The following is a 27,235-nucleotide window of genomic DNA, read 5'->3' as shown; positions in this document are numbered from 1 at the left end:
AATTTCTCCACTTTCTTACCAACATTCTTGATACTGTCTGTCTTTTTTATTTTTAGCCATTTTAGTAGTACCACATTATGGTTTTGATTTGCATTTCCCTAATGACTAATAATGTCGAACATATTTTCATCTGCTTATTGGCCATTTGTATAGTTTCTTTGGATAAAATGTCTGTTCAGATGCTTTGCCTGTTTAATTTTGTTATTTGTCTACATTGTTGAGATGTAAACATTCGTTTATATATTCTGAATACAGGTTGCTTATCTGATACATGATTTGCAAATATTTTTCCTCTTCTGTGGGCTGTCTTTTTACTTTCTTGATGGTATTGTTTGCAGGAGGAAAGTTTAAAATTTTGTTGAAGTCCAATTTATCTTTTTTTCCCATTTATTTATTTTTATTTATTCCCCCTCCTCCCCCCCCGCCGCCCCCAGTTGTCTGCTCTCTGTGTCCATTCACTGTGTGTACTTCTGTGACCGCTTCTATCCTTATCAGCGGCACTGGGAATCTGTGTTTCTTTTTGTTGTGTCAGCTCTCCGTGTGTGCAGCGCCATTCTTGGGCAGGCTGCACTTTTCTTTCGTGCTGGGTGACTCTCCTTACGGGGCACACTCCTTGCGCCTGGGCCTCCCCTATGCAGTGGACACCCTGGTGTGGCATGGCACTCCTTGAGCGCATCAGTACTGCAGATGGGCCAGCTCCACACAGGTCAAGAAGGCCCAGGGTTTGAACTGCAGCCTTCCCATGTGGTAGGCGGACGCCCTATCCATTGGGCCAAGTCCGCTTCCCCAATTTATCTTTTGTTTTTCTTTTGCTGCTTGTGTTTTATGGTCATCCTTAAGAAACCATTGCCTAGCCCAACATCATGGACATTTATCCTATCTTTTCTTCTAAGAATTTCATAATTTTAGTTCATACATTTTAGGTATATGTGGCATTTTTGAGGTATTTTTTTGTTGTCTTCTGATCCATCGACATGGGATTCTTTCCAATTATTTATGTTTTCTTCAATTTCTTTTCAACTCCTTGGTTTTCAGAGTGTAGGTTTTCCACTTCTTTCATTAAATTTATTCCTAAATATGTTATTCTCTTTGCTGTTGTAAGTGGAATTGTTTTCATAATTTCATTTTTGAATTATTCATTGCTTGAAATGAAGTAGTATCAGTCCTTCAACTTCATTTTTTGCTTTAAAAATTGTTTCAGCTGTTCTGATTCCTTTGCCTTTCCATATAAATTTTAGTATTAGCTTGTTGCTATCTACCAAAAAGAGCTTGCTGGGATTTCTATTGATATTGTGTTTCATCTGTAGATCAATTTGGGGGTGATTAATATTTTAAAATATTTACTTTTCCAGTCCTTTAACATGGTAACACTCTCTTTTTTTCTTCTTTTATCTTGAACCTTTCTTCTTTGTTTTGAACCTTCTGCACTTAAACTCGCCACTTATTTTGTTAGATTTATAAAAGTATTTCATTTTTCTGGTTCTCTTACATATATAGTTACTGTTTTTTTAATTTCAAATTCCAATTTTTTATTGCTAGAGTATACAAACGATCTTTGAATATTGATCTTAACTCCTGTGATCATGCAAAACTCACTTATTATTTCATTTAGCTTTTTTCCCCTTGATTCTTTGAGGATTTTCTAAGTAGAAAATCATTTTGTCTGAAAATAGACACAGTTTTATTTCTTCTTTTCCAATTTATAGAACTTCGATTTCTTTTTCCTGTCTCATTGCATTGGCTGCAACTTCCCGTAAGATATTGAGTAGGAGTGGTAAGAGAGGACATCCTTACCTTGTTCCTGATCTTAGTCAGAAATCATTCTTTTGCCATTAAGTGTAATGTTAGCTGTCAATTTCTGTGGATGCCTTTAATCAGATTGAGTAAGCTTCCTTCTGTTCCTAGTTTGGTGAGTTGTCATTAGGAGTGGATGTTGGAATGTGGCAAAGGCTTTCTCTTTGACCTACTTTATTTAATGTATGTATACTTTAAATTATCATGTTTTCCTTCTTTAGTAATACAGTGAATTATACGGATTGATATTCAAATGTTGAAATTTATCCCATGCATTCTTGGGATAAATCCTACTTCATCATGATGTATTATCCCTTTTATTTCTGGGATTCAGCTTGCTAATATTTTGTTGAGAATATTTGTATCTTTGTTCCTGAGAGGTATTGGTGTATTTATTTCTTGTGATGTCTTTGATTTTTGGTATCAGGTTAATGATGGCCTCATTAAATGAGTTAAGAAATGTTCTCTCCTCTCTTTCTTATAAAGATTATTTAGAATTAGTATTGTTTCTTCCTTAAATGTTAGGTGGAATTCAGCAGCAGAACCATCTGGGCCTGTAGTATTCTTTGTTGGAAGGATTTTAATATTGGATTCAATTTCTTTAATAGACACAGTTCTATTCATGTTACTTATGTTTTGGTGAGTGAGTTTTGGTAGTTTGTTTCTTTCAAGGAATTGGACTGGATGTGGAGTTGACCATAATAATGCCCTTTCTTTGATTCCTGAGATAGGCAATTTTTTCTCTAATATTTTTTTTTTCTTATTTTGTCTAGAGGTTTATTAGTTTTTTAGGTCACTTAAAGAACTAACTTTTGGTGTAATTGATTTTCTCTGTTTTCCTGTCTTCAATTTTCTTCATTTTTGCTCTTTATTCCTGCAGTTTGCTTTCAGTTTAATTTGTCCATTTTCTAGTTTCTAAAATTGGAAGCTTTTTGATTTGAGACCTTTCTTGTTTTCTAATGTAAAGCACTTAATAAGTATCCTTCTAAGTACTTCAGTAGCTGAATCCCATGCATTTTTATATGCTATTTTCATTAAGTTCAAAATATTTTTACATTTTTCCTTGGACTTTCTTTTTAACTCACGTTATTTGAATTCTTTTAGTTTTAAATTTCTTTTTTGTTGAAGCTTTCTTTCCACTTGATTTGAGTATTTTATTAAGTACTTGGGGTATGCTAGTATCGAAGCTAAGTACTTTACATCCATTGTCTCATTTAATCCTTGTGACATCTCTGTGAAGCTGGTAGTTGTATTCCCATTTTATGTTTGATAATACGGAATTTCAGATTATTTGGATAACTTGCCCATTAATAGACAAAAGCAAAAACACAGGTGTGCCTGACTCAAAAGCCTGTGATTTAATTATGATCATTTCTATATCCCACTTATTCGTACTTCAAGTCTCAGCTCATACTTTACTTCTATTTGGTCAAATTATGTTTCCCTATCAGTACTTATTACTCTTTATTACATTTGCCAGTTTACTGGTCTTTTCACACTGATGGCATGGAATGTTTCATTTATCTTTATATACTAGTACATTGGGTAATGCATAATGTATCTTTGACAGAGCCCGTATGAAGATTAAAATGAATAATTTGTCATATTTTCTCCATGTAGTGAATGAAATGACTTCTTTTTCAGTCACTAAATTACCACATATACATGAATTTCTCTTTGAATTCTGTTCCATGCAATTAACCTTTTATTTGCTTTAGCACAAAAATCATGTTTTTAATTTTTGCAGTTTTCTCATGTATTTTGATATCTAGAAGGTCCAGTCACTGTTTTTCTTCTTTAAAAATATTTTATATGGCAAGTCCTAAAATCATTCTCTATGAAGTTAGAATTTGCCTTTCATTTGTTAAAAAATTGAGTTGTATTTTGACTTAGATTAATTGGTAGATTTTTTGGTTTATTTTGGAACTTTGTCTTCCTATTAATCAGTGGTAGATCTCTCTGTATAGAGCCCAACATTCAGTAAAGTTGTGTTACTTTTTCTTCCAAATAGGTTTGGGAAAATCTTATGCATAGGAAAACTATTTATTTTAGTATTATATATTGCAAAATGCAAAAGAAAAATGGTATTGTCTAAGTCCATATGTTGTTAGTGTAGTGGTTTTTCATCTTATTTTTTTTTATATTACTATTTAAAACTTTAGGGGGGTATACCTCTAATGTTTTAACTATTAAGTTTGATGTTTGCAGGAGCTTTCTGACAAAGATAGGTAAATAGCTTACCAAATTTTTTTAAATCAGAAATGTTAAATTATATGAAATGCTTTCTTCGTCATCTTTTTTTCCTTTATCTGTTATAGTGCACTTAAAAAAAGATTTCAGAGTACATAAAATCTGAAGTAAACATTATTTACTTAATGCAGTATTCTCTAATAAAATATGAATTTGATTTGCTAACATTTTTAGAGTAATTTTGCATTTTTGTATGTTAAGTGAAGATTTGACTTTAAAAAAATTATTTTATTTCATTATTTCTCCCCACCCTTGACTTTCTTTCTTTTTTTTCTTCTGTCTTTATTTTTTTAATATTACGTTCAAAAAATATTAGGTCCCCATATGACCCCCACCCCCTTCACCCCATTCCTCCCCCCATAACAATAATCTCCTCCTTCATTCATTGGATTTGGTGAATACATCTCAGAGCACCACTGCACCTCATGGTCAGTGGTCCACATCATAGCCCACACTCTCCCACCTTCCATCCAGTGGGCCATGGGAGGACATACAATGTCTGGTAACTATCCCTGCAGCATCACCCAGGACAACTCTGAGTCCCGAAAACGCCTCCACATCTCATCTCTTCCTCCCATTCCCCACACCCAGCAGCCACCATGGCCACTTTCTCCACACCAATGCCACATTTTCTTCGATTACTAATCACAATAGTTCATGAATAGAATATCAGTAAGTCTACTCTAATCCATATTCTATTCCTCCATCCTGTGGACCTTGGAATGGTTGTGTCCACTCCACATCTATATCAAGAGGGCACTTAGATTCCACATGGATGCTGGATGCAATCCTCCTGCTTTCAGTTGTAGGCACTCTTGGCTCCATGGTGTGGTGGTTGACTTTCTTCAACTACATGTAAGCTGAGTGGGGTAAGTCCAACAAACCAGAGTGTAGGAGCTGAAGTTTGTTGAGGCTCAGGGCCTGGCTATCATATGGTCAGTCCAGATATTCAGATCCCCTGGGTATATATTAAACCCCAGCACCAACTACGGTTCCGGTAAAAGTAACAGGAGAGGCTTGTGAACAAAGATCACATCTGAGTCCAGCTCCATCACACAGAAACACAAACTCCAAAGAAGGGCCAACTGACATGGCACTGAACTCCATCTGCCATATCTATAGAACTGTGGGTCTCTGTAGCCCTCAGAAGAACCAATACCTGGGGTTGTATCTACTTTATCTGTCTCTGGGACTCTGCTGAGGTGTGCATAAGGGCAACCCCTCTGATAACCTCCTGGCTCTTTCTGGAGACTCATAGCCATATAAACTCATTTGTCCTTTCCATCTCCCCCTTGATTCAGGTCAAAAAGCATTTTTAACTCCTGGTACCATATGTAGACTGAGATATTCTGCTGGTTTGAGTTGACCCTTTTATTCAAGGTCATTTTCTAGTTACATCATCAGCTGGTTCTTGGTAGTAATCCCTCGGCGCCAGGGAGGCTCATCCCGGGAGTCATGTCCCACACTGGGGGGAAGGCAACGCATTTACATGCTGAGTTTGGCTTTGAGACTGGCCACATTTGAGCATCATGGAGGCTCTCAGGAGGTAACTCTTAGGCACCCTGCAGCTCTAGGCCTTGTTCTTATTTCAGGTGTACAGGCTCACAAGCATAGTCATTAGTGTCAAAGGCTCATTGTCGGACCTTCATTCTTTTTTGGTCATTGCCGTTGCACTTGGGGGATTGTTGCTGTTCATTTAGGGACTGTGATAGAGCTCCCCAGGCTAGGAACTCACCACTCCCTCAGTTGTTGTTTTTAATTGTATCCACTATGAAAATATCCAAACATTTTTATGTACCCTGGATATATGCCCTGTAGAACTCCCTGCCAACCATGTGTCCTCTGTCAATAACATCCCACACCAGTATTCCTCTGCTGCCATTGTTGAACCTCTCTGTGATCCAAAACTTCCTGAAAAGTGAAGCCCAATATATTGCCAGGTTCCCTTAATAGTAAAATGGAATATAGCGATAAGTTTAAAGGTTAGATATAGAATACATATTAATTTGGAAAAATTACGGTAAAAATAAATTGGGGTATCAAAAAATTTAAAAATGCAAAAGCTTTGTTTTTGATGTTTTACCTTCCATCACTGCAATAAGTGTTGCCCTGTATGCAAATTGGCAAGGCATCTACTTCCATCTTGCCCTCAGTGTCTACGTCCTATCTTTTTCTTTTTTCTAATATTTAAGCTTATCTCCACAAGAGTTTTAGATCACAGTAATTCATATATACAATATACAGTACTCCCACATATCCAACATAAAACATTTTTCCTTTCACAGCAATAATCTTTTTACATATTCATACCATATTTACTGAAACTGATGTACAGATATTGAGACAATAGCTTTCAAAGAAGGTAACATTTGTGTTTACATTGTGGTTTATATTTTATACTATACAATTTTCTAAATTTTTAGTTGTCTTATGTTTTATATTATGATTTACATTTTAGTCTATCAGCCCCTATATATACATATACATACAAACATAGGAGATTGTCAGGTATTTGGTTGAGAATATAATGCTGAGAAAACCTTTTCAAAAATATAGTAAGGAAAGTTACCTGTTTAAGATGCTTAAAGGGGATAATCTGACACAGGACAGGCTCCTAGGGAATATGTGAATGCTCATTTTGCCATAGTGGGTTATACCATTGAATAGAGACCCATATAATGAGAATGAAGGTATACCCACATCCTGGGGAGGATTGATGCCATCAAATAGAGGGAACTGTATCTCTCAAGAGAAATGGTGGCTCCCAGTGCATTAGGGCAGTTGAGCATGTCAAGCCCTCAACACTGTTGCAAGTATCTCTGAACATGGCCCTTCAAGCAATGCAGATTGATGTTACTGTGGGCCCTAAGGGGAGGGGGAAAGAGGTATTGAATAGATGGAACCAATGTAACTGTGTGGGCAATAGAAGTGTTTCACAAGAGTATGCAAGGATGGATATAAGACATGTAAAATTACACCAAAAATATATAGAGACTTTCTTTTTTTTAACATGAGTTCTTGTTGGTCTTCATATCACAGTGACACTACTGTAATAGAAACAGTTGGGAAACACACTGCTTTTCTGTGCTATGATGGAGTTTATATAAAATATAAACTATTCATTCCATGAGGCTTGATTTAACTTGCTAGCAAATCTTTCAAGAAATAATTTCATTATATTCAGTATTATATTAAAATTTTTTTTATTAAGGGAAATTTCTACTTTTAAAATAGAAAGAAAGTATATTAAATCCCCATGTACTGTTCATTCATGACTAGTCTTGTTTCAGTTATACCAAGATTTGGCAAACTTTACTTATAAAGGGCTAGATAGTAAATATTTTAGGCTTTGTAGGCCAAGAACATAAACCCAGGATGTAAAGTTAGGTCCTTAATAGAGAAAGCAAATTTCTATAATTTTTTTATTCATGAAATTCAAAACAATAATAATAACTGAATAACTTTGTAATACAGGTCTCCTGATAAAAAGAATAAAATTCTTTTTTGTAGGTGATAACATTTTGCTTAATAAGACGTTCATAGTTAGCGTTCCCTATCATTAAAATTAATTGCTAATACTAAAAGTGTTGTGGCAGTTTAATATTATTAATGAATTCCAAAAAGAGATATAAATTGTGTTTGTAAACTGGTCCGCTTCTCTGCACTACAATACCCTTTGATTGTATTAAATTCAAGGGTTTTAGATTTACTTGATTATGTTAAGATTAGGGCTTTGATTTGATCACGTCATTAGGACATGCAGGGTTGAGTCCCTGCCCCCTTGATGGACTATATAAATGGACATTCAATCAAAGAGACAGAAGCAGATATGCAAGTAAGAGGAAGGATGCTCCATAGACATTGAAGAGGATCCTGTGGCCCCCGGAAAAGAGAGGAACCATTCACCTGTTAGTTTGCAGCTGTGCCCTATGCCAGCCTGCAGCTGAGATAGAAAGAGGCTGGGCCCACAGCCTTAAGAGGAAAGAGGCAGGCTGAACCCTCGCAGATATTGACTGCCATCTTGCAACAATGTGGGGTGAGAAAGATACCTCTTATGGTACCTTGAGTTGGACTCTTTAGGACCTTGTAACTGTAAGCTTTTACCCCAAATAAATGCCCTTTATAAAAACCAACAAATTTCTGGTAATTTGCATCAGCACTCCTTTGGCCAACTAATACATGCATAGTAAGATTTTTTATATTTGACCTTGAAAATGCCTTTTCAGCCAGCTCAGTACTGCCAAATAGTACTATCATCCCTGAATATAGGATTTTTTGTCTTAATAGACTTTATTTTTAAAAATAATTTCAAATTTACAGGAAAATTGAGCAGATAACATAGTTCCTTTATACCTCTGCAGAGTTTTCCCTATTATTTTTTGTTTGTTTGAGCCTTGTGTATTTTTTTTATTCCCTACTATTAATATCTTGAATTAATAAGGTACATTATTTATAATTAATCATCCAGTCGGATACTGCTAATGCCCATAGTTTGTTAGATTTTCTTTGCTTTTACTTCATGTCCTTTTTCTACTCCAGGATCCCATTCAGGAGTCCTCATTCCATTTACTGGTCATGTCTCCTTAAATGCCTCTTTGCTGTGGCAATTTTTCAGATCTTGTTTTCAACGAGATGGATAGTTTTGATGAGTACTGGTCAGGTCTGTCTTATGAGTGTTTGCCCCTCTATTGGAATTTGTCTGATGTTTTCCTCAGTATTAAGCTGGGGAGGTGGGTTTTTGAGAGAAAACCACAGAGACAAAGTTCCATTTTCATCACATCGTGTTAAGGGTGCACACTGTTAACATGGTTTATGACTGTTGATGTGGGCCTTAAGCATATGATTTTAGTTGAACATATTACTTGCCTGGGAGGCATTTATAGAATTTATTAAATTCTTCTTGATAATTGCCTTTTAGCAATGTTATTACATTGAAGGTTTGAAGATTATTCATTTTCAATTGAAGGTTAGGTAAAAGCTCCTCAATTGCAAAGTTTAAATGGATTTTGAAAAAATGGTTATTTCCTTTGTACTTGAATCAATGTCTAAAAAATGCTGCCAGAACTTTGAAACTCTAGTTTGAGCTTGAAAAATATATCTGCTGCAAATTTGTGTAGAAATGGAGATCTTTCTTATTGTTTACTTTTTGATAGCATGGGAAGGATATAAAGCAGCTTGATGTTAGTTGTCAAAAGGAGTGTACCACAGTATACGTTTTGCATGTAATTGCTCTTTTGCCATAATTGCGGGGCGAATTCATTAAGAAACATTATGGAGTCTATAGCACAAGCTAATTTCTAAAGCTATTCAGTGTTTGATAATATTGGCCAAGTGTAGCTTTTCTTGTTTAGAACATATTTTATTCTCAGCTCTAAGCTCAAACATTGCAATAAAACTTTTCCACTGCTAAGCCATTCAACTACTGTGTGGTAGAGTGAGTCAGGATATTCAGCTTCTATTTCTGACAGAAATTTACAGAACTGAAGATTATTAAGTCCACAAGAACAAACAACATTTTTACACTGCTGGTTCAGTAATACATGATAGATTCAAATATTTTCCACAAAGTATGTTAAATTTACAGCAAATAACCATATGCCTTAAACATCTTACATTTTCATAAGTTTTGTTTATTTGTCCAGCTAAACCATTTTCTGTTCCGCATATCTTTTTGCCACCATATATGGTAATACATCTTACCAGATTCTGTTTCATGCTGTGCTGCATTAGTGTTTTCTCACGTTCCTTGAAAATAGTCTCACCTGTAGTTGGTCCAAGCAGATATTCACAGAGGCTAATTCTTTAGTCACTTCAAACAGATTCCTTGAATAAACAAACAACTGTGTAGTTAGTATCAGTAACATCTGTTGACTCACCAAGAGCCAAGGAAAACCATTCATTTGCCTTATTTTTTAGTTGGCTGTTGATCTTTTTCCCAGTGTCCTCACTCTGAGCAATTGTTGTTTCAAAGAGGCTAATAGTCTTAAGTTTATTTTCTCTAGACGCATTTCTTTGGCTGCTGGAATAAAAAATGATTTAATTAACTCAAAATTGGTAAGTGGCTTTCTTCTCTTGCTCAACAGATGTTCTATCCAGACACTTAATTTGGTTGCAGCCTGATTTTTATTTATTTTTGTGAAGAAATTATGGTGGAATAAGATGTTCCATTTTTAATTTTCTAATTTTTCTGAAAGTTGCTTTCTTGGGATTTTAGAATATTGTGATGTGTACTTAATCTGATAACTGTTGACAAATTATATTCTTTTAGCACATCTATAATGTCATTGCATAATAAATACAGTGCTTTGTCATCTAATTGGATAAGAGAATACTCCACACTATCCTGTGTCTTAAAAGCATTTGATTCAAAGTACATTTTCTTGTTTTGATTTGATGGGTATGCACTGGCAAATTTAAAAATGTTGTGATATGGTGATACATGGCACACAAAACACTTGAGTTATAACTGTGTCACTGAGATTTGTAGTGTGCCAAGCAGTCGTGCAAAGTGATGAAAGCATCAGTTACTCACCACTGCTATCATAGGTTGAAAGCAGCTGTGGACATACACAAAAGAAGAAGTGTGGCTATAATCCAAAAAAACTCTATATAAACTTTATAGATTTTTTCATGTGTCACAAAATAATTCTTTTTTAAAAAAATCTTTTTCTATCCATCTAAAAATGTTGTAGCCTGTACGAAAAGATGGGAGGCTGGATTCGACCCACAGCCAAAATTTGCCAACCCTGATATATACAAGTATCTTTTACCTCCCTCTTCTCCTTTCCTGGGTTATATTATGCAAATCTAAGATATCATATTATTTCATCCACTCATAGTTCTGTACCTGTAAAAGAGAAAGGCTATAAAAATTTTAATCCTAATATCATCATACCTCAAATATTAAGAATAATTCCTTAATCTCAAATATTGTCAGTGTTCGGTTTTCTTCTGTAGTCTTATAATTTGTTTACAGTTTATTTGTTCAAATAATGATGTATTTTAAACATAGAAAAGTAGAACATTATATAATGAACATGCATGTATTTATCATAAAGGTTTAGCAAATATTAACACTTTACTGCATTTAATTTTAATGTTTTTATCTTGAAATAGTATAACCTCACAAAAACTCTTGAAATACATCTTGTTCTCTTATCTGGCCTTTTCCCCCTCCCTTCCTCCTGAAAGACAGTTGCTATCCTGTGCCTCGTATTATTATTCATGCATTCATCAGGGAGGACATTATACCGCCTTTTTAATTTCTCATGATTGTTGACTGATTCAGGTTTTGATTTCCTTATTGAGTCAGTTTTCATATTTAAATATCATCTTTTGTGAAATGCCCATTTAAGTGTCTTGATTATTTTCCTATTAGGTTTGTCAGTTTTTAAAAATTGACTTACAGAAATACTTGTTATTTATTTTGGATATGAGCCCTTTACCTGTTACATATTCCAAACTATGAATTTCCCCCTTTCTTGTTTTGAAACAATCACAAACTTATAGGAAAGTTGGAAGTAAAGTATGAAGAACTTTCTCCTTGAACAATTTGAGAGTAAGTTGCTGACTTGATGCTTCATTACTCTCCAGTAAAGGAAATTTTCGTTCATAGCAACAGTAATCTTCATTGAAATAAGAAAGTTGTTATGTTACTGATTTATCTTCAGACTCATTCAGATTTCACCACTTGCCCCAATCATGTCTTTTTTAGCAAGAGGATCTAGTTTCAAATAACATTGCTTTCTCCTGTTTAGTCTCTTTTGATTTCTAAGTCTTCTTTTGACCTCTATCACCCTGACTTTTAAGAGTACAGGCTAGTTTTTTTGTAGAGATGTTTCCTCATGATTGGGTTCAAGTTCTGTCGTTGTTAGGAATATTGTGAAAGAGGTGCCATGCTGTTCTCACTGACCTCTTTCTGATTGTGCTTGACCACAACGTGTCCCATTAATGGTCATGATGTATATCAAGTTGAACACGGGTTTAGGTAGGAATTTCCGCTTTTACTCTGTTGTACTTTTGTGGGGAGGTAGTTTAAAACTAAATATCTCGTTCCTCATCAAATTTTCTAGTTCTTTATGTCAGTATGAACTCATAGTTTCCTATTTTATTCAATGGGAATAATCTGTTATTATTTATACAGATACTCAACCTGTCTTCAATTTGGGCAGTGGGAGCTCATTCAAGTTGGAATCTATGTCCTTTCAGCTCGTCATCAGTCTTTGAGCGTTCTGGCACAAAGGTTGTTCTAAGTTTATCTTTTTTTTTTTTTAAGGGAGGTACCAGGGATTGAACCCAGGACCTCGTACATGAGAAGCAGACACTCAACCACAGAGCTACATCTGCTCCCTAGTGAGAGTTGGTTTTTTCATTTGTTTTTAGTAGGTATTGGAGATCAAACCTGGGACCTCATACATCAGAAGTAGGCGCACAACCATTTGAGCTACTTCTGCTCCCCTCTAAATTTTTCTTTTACTCGTTCCATGGTTTCCCACCATGGAATCAGACGTTTCTCCAAGAAGCCCTGGTTCCTTTGGTTCAAAACAATATCTAGAAGCCAAGCCCTTAGTGTTAAGTGTGCTTGGCTGTCAGAATGTCAGAACTCCCAGGCCTGCTTAGTGGATCACAAACAAGCAAGCCACACATTTACAGTTATAGTTTTTCTAAAAGTTATGAGTTCACACCAGTACTTAAAATTTCACTCTAACTTCACAGGGTTAATTCTAGTTCTCTCCCTTTCTGTAGTTATGTATTTGTATTTTGTTCCCCAACTATAGGAAATCAGGCTTCCATTCTCTTTAATATATTTACATATTTGGTCCATCTCCCTAGTGTAGCTAACCTCTCATCTTTGCTCCACGCATCACCCCCACTCCCATGAACCCTCCTTTCTCTGCTTGTGGTCTGAGCCTCCATTCCTGAATGCTTTGCCCCTTTCCTCCCATCCTCTCCTCATCCCTTCTGGTCTGTAAGAACCCCCTACCAAGCTGCCCCTCATCATGGACATCCTCCTTACCCTGCTTGGGCCTTGATAACCTGTGGCAACTCTTCCCGTGTATGGATGTTCTTCCTTACTCTTTTGAATGCTGAACATCTTGCTTTTTGATTCCCTTAGTAATGTGTTTTGATGACTAAAACTTGTAATTCTGATGTATTACAATCAGATGTATTACAAATTGATGTTTATCAGTTTCTTCACATTATCACCAACACTTGATATTTTCTGTCTTTTTTTAATATAGCCATTCTAGTGTGTGTGAAGTGCCTCATTGTGGTTTTAATTTGCATTTTCCTAATTATTGATGATTTTGAGCATCTTTTTACATGCTTATTTACTATTTTTATATCTTCTTTGGTGAAATGTCTATTCAAATATTTTACCATTTTAGAAATTGAGTTTTTTTCTTACTGAATTGTAGTTTTAAATATATATATTTTTTCTAGATCCAAGCCCTTTATTAGCTGTCATTTGCAAATATTTCCTCCCTAGCTGTGCCTTGTCTTAATTTTCTTAATGGTATCTTTTTTTTTTTAATCCCCCACTTTGTGACTTTTTGCCTGCTGTCTGCTCTCTGTGTCCATTCGCTGCATGCTCTTCTGTATTTTAGGTCCTCTCCCTTTTTGTTGCATTACCTTGCTGAGTCGGTTCTCCACGGCGATGGTGGGCTGGGCAGCACTCTGCGGCGCTGGCGGGTCAGGCGGCCATCCACAGCACTTGTGGGCAAGTCTTCCTTCATAAGGAGGCCCTGGGACGTGAACCCAGAACTGCCCATATTGTAGATGGGAGCCCAACTGATTGAGCCATAGTTGCTTCCCTTATGGTACCTTTTGAAGCCAGAAAAAAAAAATTAAACGTATTGATTGTACTCTGATTTCTTTGCCTAAGCCAAAACCATGAAGATTTTCTCCTTTGCTTCTTTTTCTATGAATTTTATACTTTAACTCTTAAATTTAGGTCTGTGATCCATTCTGAGTTAATTTTTGAATATGGTGTTTAGTAATTTGTTCAGTTCATCTTTTTGGCTGTGGATATCCAATTGTTCAAACACCATCTGTTCAAAAAACTACTGTCCAAGAAAAAACAAAAGCAAAAAGAGACTTTGTCGGAAAAAAATTTTTTATTGGCCATATATTTAAGGGTTTATTTCTGGGCTCTCCATTGTTTTCCATTGGTCTGTATGCCTATCTTATGCAAGTACCACTACTATCTTAATTACTATAGTTTCGTAGTAAATTTTGAAATTGGGAAATATAATTAATTCCTTCTACTTTCTTTTATTTCAAAATTGTTTTCACTCTTCTGAGTCATTCGCATTTCCATATAAATTTTAGGATCAGCTTGTTGATTTCTGGAAAATCTCTTCTCGGATTTAGATAGGGGTTGCATCAAATCTAGTAATCAATTTGAGGAGAGTTGCCATCTTGGTAACAGTAAGTCTTGAGATCCATTAATATAAGTGATGTCTCTTCATTTAATTTTTTTTCTAGATTCTTTGCCTCCCTTTATGTCTCACATAATCCTCTTAGATTCATTCTTTTGTTTTGTCACACTATACTCTTGAACAATTCTTTCAGAAATTGCCAATTGTAAAATTTCTAAGAATTTGCATAGTGTAATACCTATTTATTTTGCAGTCTTACTTGTTTTCTGGTCATTCTAGGATCAAAAATATTTTCCCTCAAAACTTTGAAAATAGAGCTCTGTTGTCTTTTGTATTTAGTATGTTGACTGAGAAGTTTGTCATCAATATTATTTTATACTTTTGCATGTAAGTGACCTTTTCCCTTTGGAAACTTTTAAGGTTTTTCTCTTGGATTTCTATAGTTTTAGCACTGACTTTCCATTTCTCCATTTCAATTAGATGCCTTTCAATCCTAGATTTTTAACTTCATTCATTTCTAGGACATTTTATTTACTTCTAGTCTCTTTTTTTTTCTTTCCAATACTGCTTTTAGATAGACATTGGAATTTTGCTAGCTTTGTTCTTTTTTTTTTTAAGATTTATTCTTTAATTATTTCTCCCCCTTTCCCCCCCTCCCCCCAATTGTCTGTTCTTCGTGTCCATTCACTGTGTGTTGTTCTTTGTCCACTTACATTCTTGTCAGCGGGATGGGAATCTGAGTCACTTTTTGTTGCATCATCTTGCTGCATCAGCTCTCTGTGTGTGCGACACCACTCCCAGGCAGGTTGCACCTTTTTCACGTAGGGCAGCATTCCTTGAGGGGTGCACTCCTTGCACATGGGGCTCCCCTATGCCTGGGACACCCCTCCGTGGCATAGCACTCCTTGTGCCCATCAGCACTGCGTGTGGGCCAGCTTACCACATGGGTCAGGAGGCCCTGGGTTTGAACCCTGGACCTCCTGTGTGGATGCTCTATCAGGTGAGCCAGTTCCGCTTCCCCCTTTTTTTTTTTTTTCAATTATTAACCCTTCAAAGTGTTGCTTGGCAAAAATTGCTCAGTTTTCAAGCTCTGTATTTTGTTCTTTGCCTATTATTTGTCATATATTTAATTTCCAAGACTTCAGGTTTTTTTTTTCCCACTGTTGAATGATATTATATCTGTTACTCTTGAGAGTACTGATTTTACATATTTAAAGCTGTCTTCAGTTTTAAGGACTTTATGACATTAAGCATTTCCTTGAGTGTTATTTTTTTGTTTCTTAAATTGCTCTGCCTCTGTTTCATGATGGTAGTTTTTCTCAAATGTTGATTCTTGGTTTTGTTCTTGTCTTTATATTTGAAGTTCCCTGTTTGTCCCTGGAAATATATTCTCTTTGTGTTGCTTGCTTCCAGGAGGGGTGGGACATATTGCTGGGTGTATGTACAATCTATCTTTCCTCCTGAGTGTATGTTTTTTCTGTCTGTCCTGGAGTTCAGGAGCAAAAGGTTAGTGTCTTATTTCTCTGGTCCCGATACTTTAGTCTTGTTGCATGTAACAGTGCCACCTGCTTATCATAAGCAAGATTATGGGGAACGGGAGAGGCTAGAAGGCCCTGTCCCAGTTGTGTCCACCAATTACTCATCCTGTTCAGTGGGACAAGATTTATCCCCTATTCTCATATGCATTAGCTCTTGTATCTTTTAGATTTCTCTAAACTGTGCCTCCATCTTTAACTCTCTTTTATATGAGTTGTGAGCTATAGATTGTTTTGTTTTCAGCAAGTTTTTTTTTTTCATTTTACTATTCTGAATTCTTCTATTATTCTTCCACATTTATATCTCTCATTCCTATTGTTTCTTTTTTTAGATGTTACTATTCAATTACTTTCCTGTATTATGTTCTCCAAAAGGAAAAATGACTCATTAATGCATATTTTGATACTAAGATTAAAGAATGTACACATATAAAAGTTGTGTCTGATACTGTTTTTCCTTGAAACATGTTCAAATTTAAAATAAAAGATTTCATGGATTCCACTTCTTTTTAAGTTTAAATATAAAGCAATTTTTTTCAATAGTAATAATTGTGGATTTGTTTGTTTTCTGCTTTTGTGGATTAAAAAAAATTTTTTTTTCTTTCCCTTTTGTTTTTCAGCTCTTTTGTGCCTTTCAAGATGATCGGTTTCTGTACATGGTAATGGAGTACATGCCTGGTGGAGACCTTGTAAACCTTATGAGTAACTATGATGTACCTGAAAAATGGGCCAAATTTTATACTGCTGAAGTCGTTCTTGCTCTGGATGCTATACACTCCATGGGTTTAATACACAGAGATGTGAAGCCTGACAATATGCTCTTGGATAAACATGGACATCTAAAATTAGCAGATTTTGGCACATGTATGAAGATGGATGAGGTAAGTAAGCAAGTTAAAGGAAAAAACTTCGTTTTTTGTTTTTTAGGAAAAAAAAAAGACCTCACAACAGCACTTCATAATTTTGAACATAGATACATGACATAAATGTTATATTAAAATGTGTAGGGAATTCCCATATGCCCCCACCTTCTGCCTCTCCCACACTTTCCCAAATTAACAACATCCTTCATTAGTGTGGTACATTTGTTACAATTGATGAACACGTTGGAGCCATTGCCACTCATTTGGTTTTGCTAACCCTAACAACCATAATAAAATATCCAAATTAAAACATTTTCTTTACTAATCATTCAGCCAACTTTAGGGTACTTTATTAGTATATTTGGGGAATCTAAGAGAAATCAGAACTCAGGTAACAATTATTTTCCTCATAAAATGTTGACAGATAGTTGCTACCAATCAGAACTAGTTCATGGTTCTAATGATCTAGGTAAAAAGGTAGAAAACAGAATATAAATCAATGTACATGGATATTTGTACCCGTGGCTCCCTCTTATGGTGTGGAGAATAATATAATATAAAATGATTAATAGTGAAAGTTATCTCTAATGACAATTAAGTGGGAAATAATTTTCTAATAAATGCTTAACTTTTTAATGTCCAAGTGTGCACAATGAATAATGTTTATGTGTTACACTTTGAATGGGTGTATTCTGATTTTAATGAAACCAAAACTTTTGAAGGTGGTGTGGGGTGCAGAGAAATAAATTATACCTTATATTTTTAGAAGGTAAGTGACAGTTAAAGATACAAAGGTGTAGTGTGTGAAAGTAGGACCAGGGTAGAATATGGTATTTACAAAATAATTTCATAAGCATTTAAGAAAATGCTTACAGCAGCTATTTAAAAATATTAAATTCTCTCTTTGCAAGGCAAAATAAAATATGGCTTATCTAATTTTGTTCATTGTTTTTAAATTCAGGTACAGATGGTTGAGTTAATTTTACTCCTGGTTCACAGTTTGTTGTCATTAGTAGTCTACACAAAGGCCGTGTAGCAGTTTGATATGGTTATGAATTCCAAAAATAGATATTGGATTATGTTCGTGATCTGATCTGTACCTGGGCATGATTGAGTTATGATTAGGGTGTTGAGTACCCACCCCTTGGTGGGTAGGGACTCAAAAGATAAAAGGCATGGCAAAGAACAGAGTTGAGGGTTTTCTGATGTTGGAGTTTTGATGTTAAAGTTTGATGCTGAAGACTCAAGCTGGAGCCCCGGGGAGTAAGCTCACAGAGGAAAGAGAAGCAAGCCCCAGGAAGAGAGGAACCCTGAGCCCAGGAAGAAGCAAGACCCTGGATAAAGAGGAACCTGGGAAGCCTGAACCCTTGCAGATGTCAGCAGCCATTTTGCTCCAACACGTGAAAATAGACTTTGGTGAGGGAAGTAACTCATGCTTTCTGGCCTGGTATCTGTAGGCTCCTACCCCAAATAAAACCAACCAATTTCTGGTGTTTTACATTAGCACCCCTTTGGCTGACTAATACAGAATTTGGTACTGAGGAGTGGGGAAGTGCTTTTGCAATTACTGAATGCTGGAAAAGTTTTATAAATGGGTAAGGGGTAATTTTTGGAGGAATTGTGAGATTGATAGAAAAGGCCTAGATCACTTTGAAGAGATTGTTGATAGCAATATGATGCTGAAGAGACTTTTTGTGATGCCTTGGAAGTAAATGGTGAAACCATTATTGGAAACTGGTGGAAAGGTGATCCTTGTTTTAAAGTTGCAGAGAACTTATCAAAATTAACTCCTGATGTTTTATGGAAGGTAGAATTTGAAAATAGCGAGCCTGGGCATTTAGCTGAAGAACTTTCCAAAGTAAACTCGGAGAATGCAGCTTATAGCAAAATGCTAGATGAGAGCGATATACTGAGGACTGAACTGTCAGGCTCAAAGAAAACAAAAACTGATTCTAAAAATTCCAAGCCTCTGGAAATCAGGCTTCCAGATGAAAGTGCCCCATTGGAGGACTTAACTATATTTGGAACTTGTAAATCAGGATGGAAGATGCAGTTATGTCGGAAAGACTTATGGAAAGTCTTACTGTCTGATGGCTCGGACCCTTGCTTCTTGCATGCTAAACCAACCATATTTTTGAGAGAGCTGTATGAGCGAAACCACTGTCTGCCTGGAATAAAAAGGACATGGAAAGGAGAGATTGAAGGAGAAACAGCTTTAAGAGGGAAACCTTGAAAGCTGAGATCTGCAATTAGAACATCATCTTGGGCCAAGAGAGGAACTGCACCCGTGTGTACAGAGAGGGTGAATTTGCCCTAGGAGTTGGATGTTCCTGTCAGATGTTCTGGAAGAGTTTTCTTGTCCCAGGATACAGAGGGTGGAACACATTCTCCAAGGATTAGGGCGGTTAAGGTCAGTACCCCACAGGTCTGAGAGGGGTGGACCTATCCCACAAAGGTTAGGGAAGGCCAGGTGGTCAACCCGTTGCTCTCAGAGGGTTGAGCCTGTATGCCAAAGGTAGGGAAGGCCATGTGGTCACCTTGTTGCTTTTAGAGGGTTGAGCCTGTTTGCCAACGTTTAGGGGGAATATTGTCTTCATGTCACTGTACTAGGGGGATTAAGACTCTGACCCAGGGAAGTGGACTTGGCCCAATGGATAGGGCATCCACCTACCACATGGGAGGTCCGCGGGTCAAACCCCGGGCCTCCTTGACCCATGTGGAGCTGGCCCATGTGCAGTGCTGATGCACGCAAGGAGTGCCATGCCACGCAGGGGTGTCTCCCGTGTACGGGAGCCCCATGCGCAAGTAGTGCGCCCTGTAAGGAGAGCCGCCCAGTGCGAAAGAAAGTGCAGCCTGCCCAGGAATGATGCTGCACACACAGAGAACTGACGCAGCAAGATGACGCAACTAAAAGAGACACAGATTCCTGTGCTGCTGACAACAACAGAAGTGGACAAAAAAGAACATGCAACAAATGGACACAGAGAACAGACAACCAGGGTGGGGGGGTGGAAGGGAGAGAAATAAATGAATAAATCTTTAAAAAAAAAAAGACTCTAACCCAAAGATTGTGTAAGGTGTGGCGATCACCCCAATACTCTTGGAGGGTGCGGTCTGGAGCTTGGTGGACACCCAGATGTTTGATGAAGATGGAACTAAGAATATGGCTATTGGGCAAGCCTCTGAAAAGGGTGGGTACCCATAAGGCACCAAGGAGAAGGAACCATCATCTTAAGTATGACTCACTGAATGAAATCTAATGGAGGATGCCCTGCTGGCTTACTGAACTCTAGAGGACTGGGTAACTGTTTTCCCTCCCAGTTTGTCCTTATTGTAATGAAAATGTTTATCCAGTTTCAGTCCATTTGTGTATTGGAAGTAGATAAATTGTTTTGTAAGTTTCAGAGGTCTATAGCAGACAGGATTTTGCCCCAAGGCAAACTGTTTCTTTAAATTGAGATATGATTTAGTACCTGCCTTGTTACTGATTTAAGGGTTTTTTAAAAATATTATAATGCCTTTTTGGAATTGGGATGGTGGAGTGTAGCAGTTTGATATGGTTATGAATTTCAAAAATAGATATTGGATTATGTTTATAATCTGATCTGTACCTGGGTACCACCCCTTGGTGGGTAGGGACTCAAAGATAAAAGTCATGGCAAAGAACAGAGTTGAGGGTTTTCTGATGTTAGAGTTTTGATGTTGGAGCTTGACGATGAAGATTTAAGCTAGAGCCCTGGGAAGTAAGCTCACAGAGGAAAGAGAAACCAGCCCCAGGAAGAGAAGGAACCTTTAACCCAGAAACAAACAAGACCCTGGAAGGGAGGAATCCAGGAAGCCTGAACCCTCGCAGATGTCGGCAGCCATCTTGCTCCAACAAGTGAAAATAGACTTTGGTGAGGGAAGTAACTTATGCTTTCTGGCCTGGTTATCTGTAGGCTCCTACCCCAAATATAAATACCCTGTATAAAAACCAACGAATTTCTGGCGTTTTGCATTAGCACCCCTGACTAATACAGATCCTTTCTAGTTTTTATTTTATTATATTTTCCTCTTTTCAGTTTGTCTTATTCCCTTTTTCTTCTCCCTTATAGGCAGTCACTGTCACATGTTTATAATATGCCCTTGCAGACCATTATTATAATGTACATATGCATTCTTAATTTATATAAATGGTTTAATGGTATGGATGTCATTTTTCTTTTTCACTCATCATTGTTTTCCTGTCTGTCCCTGACATATGCAAATCTGTTTATTGCTTCTTAGTGCTGCATAGTATTCCATTGTCTCTGCCTACCAGTTTTACTTATTCTCCCTGATTTTGGATTCCTAGGCCACCTGTGGCTCCCTGCTGCCAACAGTACGGTGATGAACATCTTCCACATGGGTTCCATGTGTATCCTGGCAAGAGTTTCTCAAGTATAGGACTAGAAGTTAGACTCCTGTATAGAGAATACACGGAAATTTAGAGTATTATACAATCTCCAAGATGGCTGTGTTACAGAGCCAAAGCAGGGTTTCTCTCTCCCTTGGGCTCAGATGACTAATTCCTAAGACTGGGGTTTCAAAGAGAGAAAAAGTTTATTGTTAAGTGCAAAGAAGATCAGATGGCCTATCAGCCTAAAATGTTTCCCTGAGTTTAAGGAGTTTAGGGTTTTTGTGGACTCTAGGGAAGGTGGAGTGATTTCCATACAATAGCAATTATAAATAAGGGCTGAGATTAGTCTAGAATAACCATCACAGTACTAAGTGTAAACAAGGGCTGAAACTAGTTCAGCTAGTTTCAGTCAGGTTTTAACTTTGGTTATTCTTTGATATACTAGAAAGTTTAAAAAGCATCCATATTGTGGTTCTGTAATCATAATCATGTTAATTCTTAACTCTTGGTTAACAGCTGCAAGCATTTATAACCTCTAATTAGATCCCATCTCCCCATATTCTCACTGACCTTCCTGTTATCCAGCTTTCTAAATTCCACTGGTATAAAGTGGTATCTTTACAATTGTATTTACCTTATAACAAATGATGTAAAACCTCTTCATATACTTGCCAGTACTTTTCCTTATGAATACCCATGTATATTCTTTTGGCTTCTTAATGTGTAGAGATTCCTTATATAATCTACAAAGTGATCCCATAGATATTGTTGATACCATCTTCCAGTCTGCTGCCAGTCTTTGCAAAATTCTGAAATTTAAAAGATGTTGAGGGAAGTGGATGTGGCTCAAGCAGCTGAGCACCTACCTACCACATGGTAGGTCCCGGATTTGGCTCCTGGTACCTCCTAAAAAGAACACAATGAATGGACACAGAGAGTAGACAGTGAGCACAAACAATGGAGTGGGGATGAAGGGGGGGATAGATAAACCTTTAAAAAAAAAGTGTTGATTGTTATGTCCAGACCACATTCCTAAAGTAACGGTAATAATAAGAATGATTATATAATGTTGAAGAACAAAAGAATTTTTGTTGAAAAATACAGTATGTAGAATTTTTACTTGTTATGTTAATTGTTAATATGTATAGTGTTACTGCAAGTTTCTAATTCATTTGCTTTATTTGATTGATGTAACTGTCTTAAAGCCAATAGAAATGTTCAAAGTTTCATTCTCATTTATCTATAGAAGGGATTGGCAAATTAGGGCACAGGGGCCAAATCTGACCCATAGCTAGGTGCTAGCTCAAGTGCTAAGGGTAGATTTACATTTTTAAAGGGCTCCTTTAAAATAAAGAAGAAGAATGTGCAAAAGAGACCTCACATGACCCACAAAGTCTAAAATATTTGCTCTCTGGTCCTTTCAGAATAAGTATGGCACAGATATGCAAGCTGAAATCATTTTTCAGCTAACCTGACTTTTTATAAAAATTATGCCATAAATAAAAGCAAAAGTCAAATACAAATATAAAATCATCACTTATAAGAGCTACAATAATTTGTTTCTATCACAGTTAAGAGTAAAAGTTCTGTCATTGATAAATTGTGGGTTACACAATTTTCTGGATGCTTTTACTTTTTCTCTCTCATAGCCTATCTGGATGTGTGAGTCACAGTATAGTATATTTATATATAAATGTGTCTTAATGACAACTAAGAATTACTGCCATTTGAAATAACTTGTATTAATTAGATAAGTTGGGTTTACTCTTTGCCTGTCATTATTCATTTCATGGCAACTTTAGCCCCTTTTAAGGCACATTATATATTAGTATTTTTATTTACCTAAGGAGAGCATAAGATTTTAGCCATTAATTTTCTAGCTTATAACATGTCTAAGTTGAAGCTGTAAGTTTGAAAAAGCTAATTGGTAAATTGTTAATGCTGTTGACACGCAAATGACATCAAATTTTAAAATACATGTATCTACTCATGTTTCTGAAAAACTGTTTTCTGCAAATTGCACATTAAAGGGAAAAACAGGTTTATAAAAGTGATAGGAGTATGCCATTCGAAAGTATGCAATTTTGTAACAAGAGCCCTAATGAAAATAATAATTGGTCCCTAGAGATATAACTGGGGTAGTCCAGATAGCAGCTTTTTGTGGCTTGTGGGCCCTGCAACAATAACATGGAAATAGGGTTCTAAGCCAAGAATCTTAAAAGGCGTGGATTATTCCGCTCTGGTAAAGGAACCCCTGGTTCAAGTGCTGTCAACTGAGGCTTTTAATGTTTCTGATAATTAGGAATTCCATTTACAGTTTTTTCTTCCAATTTCATAGAAGTCATTTTTAATAATTTTTAAGGTTATCTCTAAGAGTAGTTGATTGGCCAATTTTGTATTTTTCATTAAATTCTACTGGTTTGTGTAATATTTTGTCAGTAATAAAACACCAGGTTTATTTAGGAAATGCACATTTAATCTGATACATCTAAAACAATTTTAAGGACCCTTTTGAAAAGGTACACACAATTACATTGCTGTCCAACTTAAAACCCCTTCAGTAGATTTCTGTTACCTAATGAATAAAGTTCAAAGTCCTTAACTTATAAAATGAAGCCTCTTTTGGTAGGATCCCCACCTGCTGTTTTATCCTTACCCTCAACATTTCTACCTTTTACATCTTATAGTACAACAGTTTTGAATTACTTGTAGTTCTTTCTGTCATGCTAGTTTTTATATTGTTTGCCCTTCATAGACTACAGTCTACCTGGCACATCCTATTCATATTTTGAAACTAAGTTTTTTTTTTAATATGAAGCCTCCTTAGGTTGACTCCTGGGTCCTTTCAACATGCTCCCCTTTTTATAGCATTTCCTTTGGGGTTTTTTTTTTTTTCAGATTTTATTTTTTATTTATTTCTCTCCCCTTCTTCGCTTCCCCCCCCCCCCCCCGGTTGTCTGCTTTCTGTGTCCATTTGCTGAGTGTTCTTCTGTGTCCGCTTGTAATCTTGTCAGTGGCACCCAGAATCTGCGTCTGTTTTTTTTTGTTGTTGTTGTTGTTGTGTCATCTTGTTGTGTCAGCTCTCCATGTGTGCAGCACCATTCCTGGGCAGGCTGTGCTTTTTTCGCGCTGGGCGGCTCTCCTTCCGGGGCGCACTCCTTGCACATGGGACTCCCCTATGCAGGGGACACCCCTGCGTGGCCTGGCACTCTTTGCGCGCATCAGCACTGCGTGTGGGCCAACTCACCACATGGGCCAGGAGGCCCTGTGCTTGAACCTTGGACCTCCCATGTGTTAGGCAGACACCGTATCTTTTGGGCCAAATCTGCTTCCCACTTCCTTTATTTTTGACACTACATGATGTTTGACTTGAATTTTCTCTGTTCCAGCCAAAAAGCCTTGATTTCCTTTATTTGAGAATGGTATTTGGAAGTCAATATTTGGGTCCTAGATGTGTTCATTGCTCCTGGAGTGTCATTATTTTTAGGCTCTCTGAGCAGACAAAAGCTAGGAAGTATATATATATTGTATGTATTATATATACTAATTCACATGCAAACATGTTACTACTTAATTCTGTATCTCAGTTTATTAAAAGCTTTGAATTCATACTGAAACCTCTGATTCCAACCTAAGACCACAAGGTTCATCCCACACATACGTTTTTTTCTTTACAATTTCTTGGGCAGTGAGAAACCTGGCTCTCATCAAAAATGTATTTATTTACATACAATATTTGTCCTTTTCTGTCGGGCTTATTTCGACTCAACCTCATGTCTTCAAGGTTTATCCATGTGTCACATGTACCAATGCTTCACTTCTTTTTACAGCTGAATAATATTCCACTGTATAGATATACCACATTTTGTTTATCCATTTATCTGTTGATGGGCACTTGGGTGGGCACTTGGGTTTCTTCTACCTTTTGGCTATTGTGAATAATCCTGTGATGAACATTGGTGTACAAATGTCTTCAGTCCCTGCTGTCATTTCTTTTTGGTATGTATCTGTGAGTGAGATTGTTGGGTCATATCATAACTCTGTTTAAGTTTCTGAGGAAACACCAAACTTTTCCACAGTGACTATACCATTTTATATTCCTAATAACAATATATGAGGGTTCCTGCTTCTCTACATCCTTGCCAACACTTGTTGTTTTCAGTTTTTTCAATGATAGCCATTCTAGTGGGTGTGAAGTGGTATCTTATTGTAGTTTTTATATGCATTTATCTATGGCTAATGGTATTGAGCATATTTTCATATACATATATGTTATTTGAATATCTTTGGAAAAATGTCTATGCACACCGTTCGTCCAATTTTTAATTGGGTTGTTTGTATTTTTGTTGTTGAGTTGGAGAAGTTTTTTATATATTCTGGATAGTAAACCTTTATCTGATATATGGTGTTAAACTGATAACCTAGTTTGACTAGTTTGAATAGTATACAAATTCTCTACCCCTGTAGATCTCTGTTCCTCCCCCTTTATATTGGTATTGGCTGAAGTTATATCTTTGTACATTTATGCTCACTAATATAGATTTAAAATGTTATTTTACACATTTGCCTGTGAAGTCATATGTGGGGCAAACAGTTACAAGCCAAAAGTACTATAATATAGGGTTTTATATTTACCTATGTAGTTATCTTTACCAATGTCCTTTATTTCTTCTTATGGCTTTGAGTTACTGTCTAATGTCCTTTTATTTCAGCTTGAAAGACTTTCCTTTAGCATTTTTTATTGGTCAGGTCCACTGGTAATGAACTTTTGTAGTTTTTGTTAATCTGTAAATGTCTTAATTTCTCCTTCATTCTTGAAAGATAATTTTGCCAGATATACAATTCTTGGTTGGCAGTTTCTTTCTTTAAGGACTTTATGTATGCCATCCCACTGTCTTCTGGCTTCATCTTATTGGGGATCCCTCATATTACAAGTCACTTCTCTCTTGCCGCTTTCAAAATCCTCTCTTTGTCTATGATTTTGACATTTTTGCTCTAACATGTCTTGATGTGGATCTCTTAGTGTCTGTCCTGCTTAAAGGTCTTTGGCTTCCTGCATGTGTGTTTCATGTCTTTGCTCTGATTAGGGAGATATTTAGCCATTATTTCATCACATACATTTTCTGCCCTTTTTCCTTCTTGTCCTTCTGAGACTCCAATGATGCATATATTGGTATGTTTGTGGTGTCCCAAAGCTTCCTCAAGCTTTGTTCAGTTTTCTTTATTTTTTCTTTCTGCTTCTCACGCTGGATAATTTCAGTTGTCCTTTGGTAGAAGTTCACTGACCCTTCCTTCTCCCTATTCAAACCTGAGGTTGAATCTGTCTAATGTATTTTTCATTTCAGCTTCTGTACTTCAGAGCTCAAATTTCTGTTTGGCCCTTTTTATAATTTCTATTTATTTTATTTGGAAAATATTTTCCTAATTCCTTTTAGTTCTTTGTATTTGTATTCCTTTAGCCCATTAAACATATTGAATAAAGTTGATTTAAAGTATTTGACTAATAGCTCTTCCTCAGGGATGGTTTCTCACACATTCTTCTCTTCTTCTGAATGAGCCATCCTTTCCTTTTTCTTTCTCTGTTTTGTAATTTTTGTTGATTACTGAACATTCTGAATATCATGTTATAACTCTGGAAATACAGTTCTTTCGCTCCTCTGGTGTTGCTAATATTTTGTTGTTGTTGTTGCTGTTGATGTCTGAAACCGTCTATGACTTTTCCATACTATTTTTGTTCCCAAATGGGGACTTGAAAGAGAAGAGAGGAAAATAAAAATAGTACCATCTCTTTTGAGGAGGGCTAAAACCGTGGGCTAAAACAGAGCTGTACACAAGAAGCATTACCCCAGAATTTGATCAATTATTCCCACTTACTAATTTATATGAAAAGAAAATGATTTATATTCTCTATTGTATATACTGGAAAATAAAGTCATTTAGTTATTTCTGCTAATTTGAGGAATGTAAAGGTTGTTTTTGAAATCAGTTTCCCATATTTAACACATTTTATAGCAAGTAAAAACATTTACATAA

General features: G+C 36.3%; 1 protein-coding gene across 4 annotated transcripts in view; it reads left to right on the top strand.

Moving 5' to 3' along the window:
- The window catches only part of ROCK2 (Rho associated coiled-coil containing protein kinase 2), a 167,053-nt gene that overhangs the window by 87,074 nt on the left and 52,744 nt on the right, over nt 1-27,235 (top strand). For all 4 annotated transcript variants that reach the window (XM_058287787.2, XM_058287788.2, XM_058287790.2 and 1 more), the window contains exon 5: nt 16,582-16,842. In XM_058287787.2, coding sequence (XP_058143770.1) covers nt 16,582-16,842 — 261 coding nt within the window. The remainder of the gene's footprint in view (nt 1-16,581; nt 16,843-27,235) is intronic.

This window comes from Dasypus novemcinctus, chromosome 25 (genome assembly GCF_030445035.2).
Source record: "Dasypus novemcinctus isolate mDasNov1 chromosome 25, mDasNov1.1.hap2, whole genome shotgun sequence".
NCBI classification, from domain to species: domain Eukaryota; kingdom Metazoa; phylum Chordata; class Mammalia; order Cingulata; family Dasypodidae; genus Dasypus; species Dasypus novemcinctus.
The sequence above is the reverse complement of the archived record's forward strand: the minus strand, read 5'-3'. Positions and strand labels throughout refer to the sequence as shown.